General features: G+C 36.0%; 1 protein-coding gene across 2 annotated transcripts in view; it reads right to left on the reverse strand.

Annotated features, from left to right (window-relative positions):
• ubr1 (ubiquitin protein ligase E3 component n-recognin 1) overlaps positions 1-12,536 on the reverse strand; it is a 33,204-nt gene that overhangs the window by 12,425 nt on the left and 8,243 nt on the right. For both annotated transcript variants that reach the window (XR_008806660.1, XM_056245537.1), the window contains exons 10-30: positions 11,479-11,567; positions 11,260-11,358; positions 10,626-10,783; positions 10,439-10,538; positions 10,223-10,351; positions 8,790-8,970; positions 8,372-8,433; positions 8,182-8,292; positions 7,099-7,164; positions 6,866-6,967; positions 6,701-6,764; positions 6,407-6,531; positions 4,335-4,387; positions 4,094-4,196; positions 3,959-4,007; positions 3,521-3,675; positions 3,310-3,409; positions 2,114-2,217; positions 1,951-2,031; positions 1,680-1,861; positions 116-318 (exon numbers count right to left, since the gene is read on the reverse strand). Coding sequence is in view for 1 of the 2 variants with exons in the window: in XM_056245537.1 (XP_056101512.1) it covers positions 116-318; positions 1,680-1,861; positions 1,951-2,031; positions 2,114-2,217; positions 3,310-3,409; positions 3,521-3,675; positions 3,959-4,007; positions 4,094-4,196; positions 4,335-4,387; positions 6,407-6,531; positions 6,701-6,764; positions 6,866-6,967; positions 7,099-7,164; positions 8,182-8,292; positions 8,372-8,433; positions 8,790-8,970; positions 10,223-10,351; positions 10,439-10,538; positions 10,626-10,783; positions 11,260-11,358; positions 11,479-11,567 (2,316 nt within the window). In the remaining variant the exon portion in view is untranslated. The remainder of the gene's footprint in view (positions 1-115; positions 319-1,679; positions 1,862-1,950; positions 2,032-2,113; positions 2,218-3,309; positions 3,410-3,520; positions 3,676-3,958; positions 4,008-4,093; positions 4,197-4,334; positions 4,388-6,406; positions 6,532-6,700; positions 6,765-6,865; positions 6,968-7,098; positions 7,165-8,181; positions 8,293-8,371; positions 8,434-8,789; positions 8,971-10,222; positions 10,352-10,438; positions 10,539-10,625; positions 10,784-11,259; positions 11,359-11,478; positions 11,568-12,536) is intronic.

Raw genomic sequence — 12,536 nt, forward strand, 5'->3', positions numbered from 1 at the left:
TGATTCAGCATCACAGTACATTAGCAATGTTTGCATAATTCCTTTCATAATGCTTATCATTGTGTCATTAAATCATCATAGCAGCTTCATAGCAATAAAGGTACTTGAGAGGTACCTTTGGTGGTGAGCGTCTTTGCACGGTTCTGGGTGAGAACTGTAGATCTCTGCACACATGCCGTGAGGACCATGGCTGCTGCCTGAGCCTGAACCTCCTGCTCCTCCTGACACAGGATACAGGTCAAAGCCTCCCAGTCTGAGGAACAAAAGCCCTGCTGAGGACCCACAGCCACTCTGCTCTCATCCACATCCATCCCACAGCTGCACACACGCCGTGGAGTTCATTTAGACATTTGAAGACTCGCAGAAATAATATCAAATGACGATAGGCATAGGCTATAGTGATAGGCAGGCTTTAGGGGACAAAAGAGCAAAAGAATGAAAGAAAATACTGAATGAAATGATAATATGGGAAAAAATGAAAATGCATAAAATTAAAGGGTAAAAAGTTCAAAAGCGAGAAATGTGAAACGAACCAAAGAGCGAAAGGAAAAATGATGGATAAAAAAGCAAGAAAAGAGTAAAAATGTATGAAAATATGATAATATAAAAATAATAATAAAAGTGAATGGTGCAAAAATGAATAAAAGGGAAAAGGAAAGTGAAAGACCAAAATAAATTTTAAAAGTCTAAGAGAAAGCAAAAGACACTAAAGAGCAAAAAAGAAAGAGAAAGAATTAAATAAGTAAAACAGTAAATCCTGAAAGATTTAAAGAATGACAGGGAAGAACAATGGAAAAAATAAGTAAAAGAAAGAACAAGAATGCTAAAAGATAAAAGTGAGTTGAAGAAGAGATGAAGAGTGAAATGATCATGAAGTATGATAAAAAACCAATGTAAGTGCAATGAGTGCAATAAAAAAGGACAAAAGAAAGTGAAACAGTAAAAAAAGTAAAAGAGAAAAAGTAGAAGAGAAAGTGAAACAAACTAAAGAGTCAAAATAGAATGAGTAAAGGGGAGAAAAGTAATTGGTAGAAAAGCAGTAAAGAAAGAAAGAACGAACAAGGGGAAAGTAAATTAAAGGATGATTAAATACCACACAAATGAAAAAGACTGCAAGAAAGTAAAAAAAACTAAAAAGCAAAATAAAAAAATGAAAGACACGAAAATAGAAACATAAAAGAGAGAGTAGAAATGTATACATTTTTTTTATGATAATAGAACTTAAAAATAAGTTTAATAAATGTTAAATATTTACAATAAGGTCCCATTAGTGAACTAACATTAACTAATGTAAAGTAATGGGACCTTAGTGTAAAGTGTTGCCATTATTTTTTACAATGGATAACTAACATTAATAATGAGGAATACATTTGTTACAGTATTTATTACACTTCATTAATATAAGTTAGGTATTAATATAGGTCATGCAAGCTCAGGTCCAACATTTGATTTTAATCATTTGATTTTTTTCCATTTACTAATAAATTATTAGTTACAATAAAACAATGTAGTTAACTAATGTTAATAAATGGAACCTTAATATAAACTCTTCTCAAAATAATAAACAAAAGTGAACGGTGCAATAATGAATAAAAACAAAAAGAAAGTAAAAAAGCGAAAAAGAAAAACAAGGTATAAGAGAAAGTGATAGAAACGAACGAAAGAGCGGAAGCGTTGACCTCTCCACAGACGTGGCGGTGTCGCTCTGACTCGAGCTCTCAGGCACGTTGTCATAAAGCATCTTGTGGGACTCTATGAAGTTCTTCTGCATGGCCGACATCTGAGCCATGATCTTCTGCCTGTGTGCTTTAGCAGCTTCAGCCTTTCTCTTCCGCTCCACTTTCTCCTTATCCTGAACGCTCTGAGCAGAGAACACACACTTCAAACCCCTCAAAGACACCCAAGCATTTCCACTGAGAGCCTTATTTGAATCTGTGTGAATCGCAATACCTCTTCTGACTTGCTGTGATCCACGGAAAATGAAGCTACGGGACCGGATTTCTCCCGAAGACACTTCACCACCTCAAACATCTTGCAGTAGAGACATTCAGGTGTTTAATTTCGAATCGATGAATCAAACAATCAAATACACATTAAATAACCATCTTCAAACCTGCAGGTTCCATGTGATCATGTCATTCTGAGCTTCCAGAGAAGGTAAAGACTTCATTTTGTTCAGGAAGTGGAACAAAGATTTGCCATGTTCAGAACCAGTTTCTGAAAATACAAACACATCTGTATCGATCAGCAAATATGCAGCAGCATATTATTATTATTAATATTATTATTATTATTAAATAATTACCAGCAAGGCATTAATTGTAAGGCTAACGATTAATATACTGAAATAAAATCAAATAAAATGAAATTAAATAAATGTATGCATTGCATGTGCAGAAACTAAAAACGTAAAACCTTATGCGTTTTGGTCGTTCATTTACACGACAATGGCGTTTTGGGGGCCTGAAAACGAAAGCTTTTGAAAACTGGTTTACAAGTGCAAGTTTTTGAAAACGATACTGTTATAGTTTCAAGGTAAACTACAAAAACGTGTATTTGTGAAAATGGTGACATCATGCGCATGCGTATTACGTGTTCAGTCTATAGGCACGTAGTGCTTTTTTACATAGTGACATCGTCAACTACTGGCATCTGTACGTGAAAAACGTTTTTAGTACATCGCTGTCGTGTAAACGTACCCTTAGTATTGTATTTTCACGGCTGTACAGGAAATTTCTTTTTTAATTAAATACTTGATACAATTTCTGTATGCTTTGTTTTCATATCGCAATATAATTAGCAAAAAAACTAAATATTGCAGCCCTAAATTATAGAGCATATACAAGAGTAAAAGAGAGTACATATATATTGGTCTGTGGCGATGACTTAATAAGTATGTGTGCTCTGAGTCGGTCATGGTAAAAGTGACACTGACACTGCTTTTTCATGTTTAATACTGTAAAAGTACTAAAGCAATATTTTTGTATGAAGTGGTATATAAATAAACATGACGTTACTTGATGGGAGTGCCGAATTACAGAGCTTGTGCCAACATATCCACATCACTATGATCAGATGCTTTCTTAACTGCTGTTTTCTCACCACTGCCATTTTGTTGTGCGTTTAAAGGAAAGCGCACAGCACATATTTACATATTCATCTTAACGCCGCTCTCAGCAGCGTCAGGATGTTCACTAACAGTATACCATTGAAAAGGTATTTCTACTTTACATCCCTACGCGAAGGACGAGAAATAACTTCGCCGTGAGTATATTTTGTGCTAGGCCAAGATGAAGGGTAACATCTTACTTTGTGCTTTTAGACTAAAGTCAAAGGTCACTTCTTCAGCACCGCTGCTTTCCAACTGCGTTTTTTCCTCCAGTAGAGCCTGGCCTACAAGGTGCAGTGCCTAAAGTCATACATGCATGTTAAAAACCCCCATATCAAAACAGCAACAGCCAATGATATTCCAGGTAATCGCACAATGTTCTTAGAAAAACAAAAGCCGCAAGAGTCGTACCCTCTGGATCATGGGTTCAGTCCACCGGTTGGAACGGTCCTCCACTGCTTTCTGGAGAATCCTCCTCAGAACATGGATGAAGACGTCACAGCAGAGGAGATGCACTATTTTTGAGAATGCTGGACAAAAGTGAGGGGGCACTGGGGGGCAGAGGGCTGAAATAGAGGAACGTCAGGTGAAATTTTCCGTTGAAAAAAAATCATAAATGGACAGTTCCGGGTCCTGGCTTCTGATTGGTCAATGCAGCATTCAGGTGCAAAAATTCACAATTACACTAAAAAAAATGACTCAAAAGATCTGCTCATATAATTGAGAATACTTTTTTTTTTAATCTTATTTGTATGTAAACAAATGTAGCATTTTTGTTTAGCACTTATTTTTAAAAAATCCATTTCATTTTTTATTCTGCACTACAGTACAAAAAACAGATCTACACACCTTTATTACTGCCCTCTCGATTCCTTCTCTTCTTCTGAGCCTCTTCTGCCTAACATGAACAAATAAACATCCAGCTGTTTCAAGACTAATATGTTTTACTGAATGAGACGATGAGATAACAGGTGCATCATATACCTTACTGTGCTGTGGTCTGGAATAATGATAGAAGAAGGGGTTGAACTCTTTCAGAAATTCCTTCTTCAGCTCATACAAGCCATGGCCTGACACTCCTGGTTTTCTAAACAGCATTTAACAAAGAGTTAAATGTTAGAGAGTGCTGTTTGGAATATACTTTGCCTTTCTTGGCGCTGTCAGTGTAACAACTGGTATAATAACAGTGTAATAACCAACTAAACATTTGGTGAAATGTACTCACTTGAAAGTGGCAACCTTGGAGATAACCGTTTCAAGCACTGTTTCGTGGCTTTCCTGTGATGCATTAAAAAATGATTCATTTAGTTAGAACAGATATAATTTTAGAAATGTTTATAGTTTAGTCACACACATTCAGACAATGTAATTTAGTAAGTTAATGTACGTAAATCTCAGTCAGAACTGGCTACCATAATTTTACTGTAATGCTGAATAATTGAATACATATCTTAACTAAATAGGTAACAGTTTACAATAAGGTTTATTCATTAACTTAGTTAAGTTAACTGTTTTAGTTAATATAAATAATAAAAACAGCGGACGATAATATTGTGTATCGCGATCTCACAGGCTGATAGGACGATTTGACTATAGAGGAGCACATCGCCCAACACTACATCTGACGCAAATGCTCATGTGATATCAATGCAATGATGCGCAATTGATCCACGACTCTATTTTCAAAAGTAATTTTTTTTCTTTATTTCGTTCTAAGAAAAAAAAAACAAGCATTTTCAAGGATGATATTCAAAATTCAAGCATATTTCAAACCTTGAAAAGCACAACAGTTAAAACAAACATTTTGAACCCTGTAAATGTTTTATCCGATAAGAACACACGTGCATAAACTACGATGGAAACACATTTTTGGATGTGATTGGAAAACTGGACAAACCAGCGGACCAATTTCATTGCACAGCATCTCAAATATTAAACCAATACTACAATACAAGTGACTACAGTGGCTCAATCTTAAAGGTCCCGTTCTTCGCGATTCAATTTTTCAAACTTTAATTAGTGTGTAATGTTGCTGTTAGAGCATAAATAATACCTGTAAAATTATAAAGCTCAAAGTTCAATGCCTAGCGAGATATTTTGTTTAACAGAAGTCCCCTTTCAAAGCCTACAGCGAACGGCCGGTTTGGACTACATCCCTCTACTTCCTTTTTTAATGACGTAACTAGAACAGTTTTTTGACTAATCTCCGCCCACAGGAATACACAAAAAAGGGGGCGTGGTCTTGTTGCGCTCCCACGGAGAAGCACTTCAGCTGCGCATGGTAAGAGGCGTGACCTTTCCGGGCAACGTGCGATAAGCTGCTGTCGAATCACAACACAGGAACCGCTGGCACAATCAGAACTCGTTACGTGTTTCTGAAGGAGGGACTTCATAACAAGGAAGTCATCAGGCCGTTTTTTTGGACAGTGAAAACAGCGGTATACAGATAAGTAAATTGTGTGAAAAATACGGTGTTTTTTTTTACACGCGAAACATGAACACATGTTATATTGTACACTGTAAACACAATCAAAGCTTTAAAAAAACATGAAGAACGGGACCTTTAAGTTTATCAAGCGACGAGAATACTTTTTGTGAGCAAAAAAACAAACAAAAAAAACGACTTTATTCACCTATTCATTTCCTTCTCTGTGGGCCTCGAGTGAGTTCATGTAGTGTAACAGCGCAGCGCTTCTAGGTTGTACGTCACACGCATCACACACATGACCAGCGTCGGCCAATAGTGAGCCTACGTGTGACGTGCAACCCAGAAGCGTTGCGCAATTAAACTACATGAACTCACTCGAGGCCCACAGAGAAGGAAATGAATAGTTGAATAAAGTCGTTATTTTTGTTTGTTTTTTTTGCGCGCAAAAAGTATTCTCGTCGCTTGATAAACTTAAGATTGTGCCACTGTAGTCACTTGGACTATTTTAACGATGTCTTTAACTTTTCTGGGCCGGCAAGTTCAATCCCGTAGAAGCCTATGGAGGAGTGAGACAGCTCTCAGATTTAATCAAAAATATCTTAATTTGTGTTCCGAAGATGAACGAAAGTCTTACGGGGTTGGAACAATATCAAGGTGAGTAATTACTGACAGAATTTTCATTTTGGGGTGAACTATCCCTTTAACTAACATTTAAACTAAAATTAGTCTAATAAAAACTGTAACAATTGTTTAAGTTAGTTAATGCATTAACAATTGTTAACTAATGGGACCTTTTTGTAAAATGTTACCAATAAATGAATACATAAAATTAAAATAATAACATGAAATAAATGCACTAAATGTCTTACATTATCAGGCAGGCTTTTGACCAGGCTGCTATGAGCCATGGGTTCAATACAGAGCAGATGGATAACCTCCCTCATAGTCACGTCCTCCTTAGTCACATGACTTATTCCAGGTACGTACCGCTCACCTGCATATTTTGCATGTAAAATATATATGAGGTAAAACAATAAAGGCAGTGTCTCCATTCAAACCATTTCCATAAAACAACTGATAACACATCAACTAGAGGCAGCAAATTGTAAACATTTCCATAACTAACTATGGTGGGAATAAAAGGACAAGTTGTGAGATCTTACCAACAATGACGATTATCAGGTAGAGCATCTGCTCTGTTAACCTATTCCACTGTTTCAGTACTTCCTGTGTGATGAAAAGGCACAGAAACCAATCAAAATCAACAATTATTAATGAGGGGGGGGGGGGGGGTTGGGGGATTTAATTTTTGATTTCAACTTACTCACCTGATCTTTACTGGAGCAGTTGCCATTAAAAATATCGAAAAGTTCAAATCTCAAAAGAACAAGCATGAGGAAATGATTGGGGTCCATTTTGGAAGCAGCAATCTGTGGTGGGGTCAGAAAATGGCATTAATATGAATATATTTTTATTCATTTTATAATTATATTATATTTTTTATTATTATTATTTTTATAATATACATTTTATTTACACATTTATGATTTTGTGCACATACCTGCAGCATCATAACATCCTTATCAAACATTTCATCCCTGCACTTAACATCCTGATAGTAATACACCTAACAACAGAGCCAACAAACATCAGCCAAAGTTAGAATACATTAATGACACAACACAACCTGTGTATTTAAAGGGGTTATATGAAGCTATTTTAAAAGTTAATTATTTTAGATTATTGGGAGTAATAGGATAGGTTAAGATGCTTTAATGTTTAAAAAATTATTATTTTTGACATACTGTACATTATTGCAGCTCCTCTATTTCTACAAAGCCCCTTCTTCCGAAAATCCTCAGTGCGCTCTGACTGGCCAGCTGACCTTGTGCGTTGTGATTGGCCAAACACCTCAAGCATGTGTCGGAAATGTAACGCCCCCTTACCATAATCGCGAGCTTCAGCTTTAAGCAACTGTAAACACACAGTCAATAATGTCATCGGTTTTAAAGTATCAGTTCGGGCCCGAGTCAGATTCTGAAAATGCAGATGATCAAGCCGGTTGATCGAAACCAACTTTGCAAGCATGACTTGAGCAGAATGTTTCACAGTGGATCTGGATCATTGTTCTCTGTTAGATAGAATAAATCTCTTTGTAGGAGTCTATGAGCTTTATAACTTTGCAGATCGTATACATGCACAAACAGATACATTACACACTAAAGGAAAAGGAAAACATTAATTAGCATCATATGACCCCTTTAAATTTGTGCATTTGAATTATGTTACCTAGTGTGTGTTTTTTGTCCTTTTCACTTCTCAAATATACAATACATATGTTCATGTATATTTTCTTACAAATTAAATACAATATCGACTGCATCAAAAATCATTAAGAGCCATTTCACACCACCGCCAAATTTACAAGATGTTAAAATGAAACTATGGATTTGTTTGAAATATTAGTTGTTGATTCAACAGTTTTTATTTGGAGACTTTTTTTATGTTCAGAATAACATGTTATTCAGGGTTTTCAGAGAATTTAACTATTGTACTTACAAATATTGTCTACTTTTATGTTTTTAGTGACATCTGATGTGTGACCAAGCTTTAAAAAAAATTGTGGAATTAGTGTCGCTCTCACCTGGCTGACGAGTGACAGGCCGTTTCTGCGCCACATATCGGCACCGACCTGAGCCGCCAACACAACACAGCGCAGGGGCTGATCCGCCAGCTCAGTGAAGTTCAGCTGCACCTGAAACACACACACATAAACCACAGTGCTAGAAATACACACATTACAGGTTCATTTTATTCATGAATGCTATACTCACAGGATCCACAAAGTCAGGGAGGTACTGGATTGCTCCAGTCTGGCACAACAGCACATATAGACCTGGGAGCAGATACAGACTGAGGTTAAATAACAGCCAGAGATTACTGAAGTAACACAAAAGTTTAAAATAACAAAATTAGTTCAAATAATATATGGAAATACACTACCATTAAAAAGTTGGGGTCTCTACATTTTTGTTGTTGTTTAAAAGAAACTGATCATTTTATTTAGCAAGTAAGATAACTTGATCAAAAGTGACAGTAAAGCCTTAAAAATAAATAAGACAAAATAAATAAAATAATTTAACAAAAAGATTTCTAAATATTTCTATATTAAATAAATGGTGTTCTTTTGAAACCAGCGAGAAACCCCGCAAATTCTGACTTCTGATGCAGAAATGCAACAATTCTGCTAACCAGCCAGCAGTCTGGAGATGGGCAGGTGGATGGACACGGGCTCCTGGGAGACTTTGTATGGCCGTGAGTGGAGGATCTGCTTGCACATGTAGCTGTCCGTCGGCTCGCTGCGGAAGGGCTGGTTGGTGCAGGACATTAGAGCTCTGTGACACTCCTGAAAGGCCAACAGCAGAACCCGCTCCTGTGGGTGAAGAACACACACGCCCATGTTTTATGGGGACTTTCCATAGACATAATAATTTGTATACTGTACTTGATTCTCTAAACACAACCCTCACAAAATCTTTCTGTATTATTTAAAAAAAAAACATAATTTAGTATGATTTATAAGCCGTTTTCCTTATGGGGAGCAAAAAAGTCCTTACGTTGTTGTGACAAAATGTCCCCACAAGGACTGCAATACTATAAATCTTTGACCTTGTGGGGACATTTTGTCACAACAACGTAAGGTTTACCAGGGCCACACACACACACACACACGTCCACATAGTGTCACATTTTCAGGTCATTCATTAACTAGTGGATAAACAATTTGTAAGATAATCAGTCAAGCAAGCAAAAGTAAGGCTTGAAAAGTAAACTGGAGAATTCAAGCACTTGGTCTCAGCATTACAGGGAGTCAATCGGTGACCTGAAGTTGATTTTTTACATGATTTTGAGAACATATTTTTTTTCCATGAGTATGTTTATAAAACATAATTGATGGTAATAAAGCACAATCTGTTTTACCATTGTTTTTTGTAACTGAGAAAAGTAGAAATAGTTTGACTTGACGATTGCACTCACATTGTACTTTGCAGCTGGTGGCACAAAGTGAAAAATTCGAAAATATTTGTAAATTATGAGTGAATGTGCTGACTGAGAAAAAAAAAAAAAAAGACCATCCGCACTTCCTTTGTTGGCCGTAGAGTCGGAACTCTGAAGTGATTAACAGTTTGGATTTTCATGATGTCAATTACCAGTTTGCATTCAATGTCAAAATCTAGAAAGAAACCTTGTCTGATTTTGGTGGGCAATTGGTTGTGATTGGCTTTCTTTTTTTTTTTTTTACATATGACATTTTTATTCAATATGAAACTGTCCAGATGGTTAGGTATACTATATTTAAATATACAGTATGTTATCTTGAAATGGATGGTTATTATATCTGTAACAGGTCACTAGTTCTTAAATTTACAACAACAACAAAAACCTTTTCAAATAAATAGTTTTTTATTTATCAAAGAATACTAAAAATGATTAGTTTCTTCTTTCGAAATCCTTAAAAATATTATTGACCCCCAAAGTTAATTAGTAGTGTATTTATTAAATATATTCATACTATACAATCATGTTATTTTAGTAATATTCCCTATCATCATCAATTACTTGTATGTATCTTTTTCTAAAAAGCACCACAGAAAAGCAAAGATCTCTGATAAGCCGTGACTCACGTCAGATGAACACCAGTCCTGAAACATGGCAAGAATGTGGCGTAGCTGCATCTGGAGGGTAAACCCCGCCTCCCACTCCGGCTCCACTTCAACATGCTGACCAAACTGCCTCTTCACCTCCTCCATCCCCTGCCATCAAAGAATGAGATTCAATTTAGCTACAGATCCAACAACACACTTTCAGGCCAATAACCTTTTGGTGAGAGAAAGCATTACCTGCATACAGCAAAGGAAGCGGAGAAAGACGCATAGACCTTCGAGGAACTTCCCCCTCATCGCCTCAGTCCACACAGAGGGCTTACTGATTAGTATGTACCTGATAACGTCAACATCTGAATTGAGCCAAATGATCAGAATAAAACAACTGTTTTTATTTTCCATAATTCAAGCGTTGTGTGTAGACCTGAGGTCATGGAAGATAACTTGAACCCGGAAGAACTTGTCGGGGTTGTGTCCCTGGAAGTGGAAGCGGTGGTTGTTGTCCAGATGTTCCCGCATCATCTCCATTACAGTGTCTATAATGACCTTGATGACGTTGCCCTCCTCTATCAACTGCCTAGCCTGAAAAAAAAGAAGAAGAGGAAAACGTTAAATTTCTTACTTTATTGGTTAGTTCCCTAAAAAAATAATGTTCTTTCATTTACTTACAGCACACTCTTAAAAATAGAGGATCATTATTAGTATCAACAGTTCCATGACAAACCTTTAACATCCGTGGAACCTTGTCAATGCACAAAAGGTTCTTTACAGTGAAAAAAGTTTTAGATTCTAAAATCTATTAATCCATACAACTTGTGTGCAATAGTTGAACAAGAAGACTTCTGATAAGACTGCATTCTCACATTCTGTATGCTAACACATACAAAATTGAGTTTCCTGGCTTGTAATTACTAAGTTCTAATAACTAATTACTACGTAACTACTGTGTTAATTATGTAGACTTCTTGTAATTACATTTTAATTGCATTTATGAGTAGGAAACTCATAAATGCAATGAAGACAATGGATCTCTATTTCTCTATAGACGTTCATCATACCAATGTGGGAACAGTGTAGATTTGCACAGACAAGGCTGTGATGGAGATGTTCCTCTGATGGTCATCACTGATGAAGTCTTCCTGAAGCTGCTTGTAGTGCTGAAACATGATGTACACACGTTAAACCTCCTCTCAGCTGTTTTTGCTAACACCAAGCATGTGGCAAGTGTAAAACAACAACTACAATATGTGAAATGTTATGCAGCTGCAAAATTATACCTCTGTGAATTTCATGGCAAACTGCCTCTTGTATTCGGTGTCCATCAGTAAACTAGTGAAAATTAACTCATGGACGACCTTGCGGGCTCCTGAGGAGAGTAAAAAAGAAAAAAGAAAAAAAAAAGATTTAGAGACAGTACTAAGAAGATCTAACCAGATTTTAAATGTTTTCAGGCTATTGAACGTGCATAACTTAATTGTAGGGCTGTCACGATACCAGATTTTTCACTACATGATTATCATGGCCAAAAGAATTCACAATAATGATAATTATTCTATAATAAAATACAGAAATATTTTTTTAAAAATTATAATAATAATAATAATTCTATCGGTCAAATTCATCCTTTTTTTCTTTTTTTGAAGAATCACACCATTGCTTTCAAAAGGAACAATTACACTTAATGGAAACCAGTTTGAAATAACTTCCTTCTGTGAACTGATGTGGCTTCTTATCACAGAATGAGGCAAAAAATTATATTATTTTATAGTATTCTATACAGAGATAAAGGCTATTTCAAAAGGCACTGCATTATAAACATACATTATCTTTATGAAAATACTCGAGATGGCTTGAAGAAGACGGATAAACCATTTACTGTCGCAATGGTGTATTAATTCATGTTTAATCAGTCAAAATGTCTCTATATCTGCATTTTGTTCAGCTACAGGATGTCTTTGTCCATATTAGGGATATCCTGGAAATACATTTTATTACTCCTATGAGTCTCACTTGTAGCCTTTCTGCGCAAGGGCGCCCTCCGGTGTGGAGTATGAAAGAAAAATAAATTACATGTGGAAAATTAGTGTTCCATAATGCTCACATCTTTTGGGTAAAAATAGAGAAAAATGCTGCTCTCTAATTTGTCATTTCAGGACTAGCAAAATAATTGCAACTTTCAGTCTGTACAGTGACCAAATTATTTACGTGTCATATCATCATATGTGCACTATTCATTTTAAATATTAGTTATCACCAATACCAACAACCCTTATTAACATAACGATATTTCATGTTTTAAATATCATGATTATCATCAATGTATGTATATCACGAC

The sequence above is a fragment of the Rhinichthys klamathensis genome, unplaced genomic scaffold (genome assembly GCF_029890125.1).
Source record: "Rhinichthys klamathensis goyatoka isolate OS25496 unplaced genomic scaffold, OSU_Roscu_1.1 h1tg000032l_1, whole genome shotgun sequence".
NCBI classification, from domain to species: domain Eukaryota; kingdom Metazoa; phylum Chordata; class Actinopteri; order Cypriniformes; family Leuciscidae; genus Rhinichthys; species Rhinichthys klamathensis.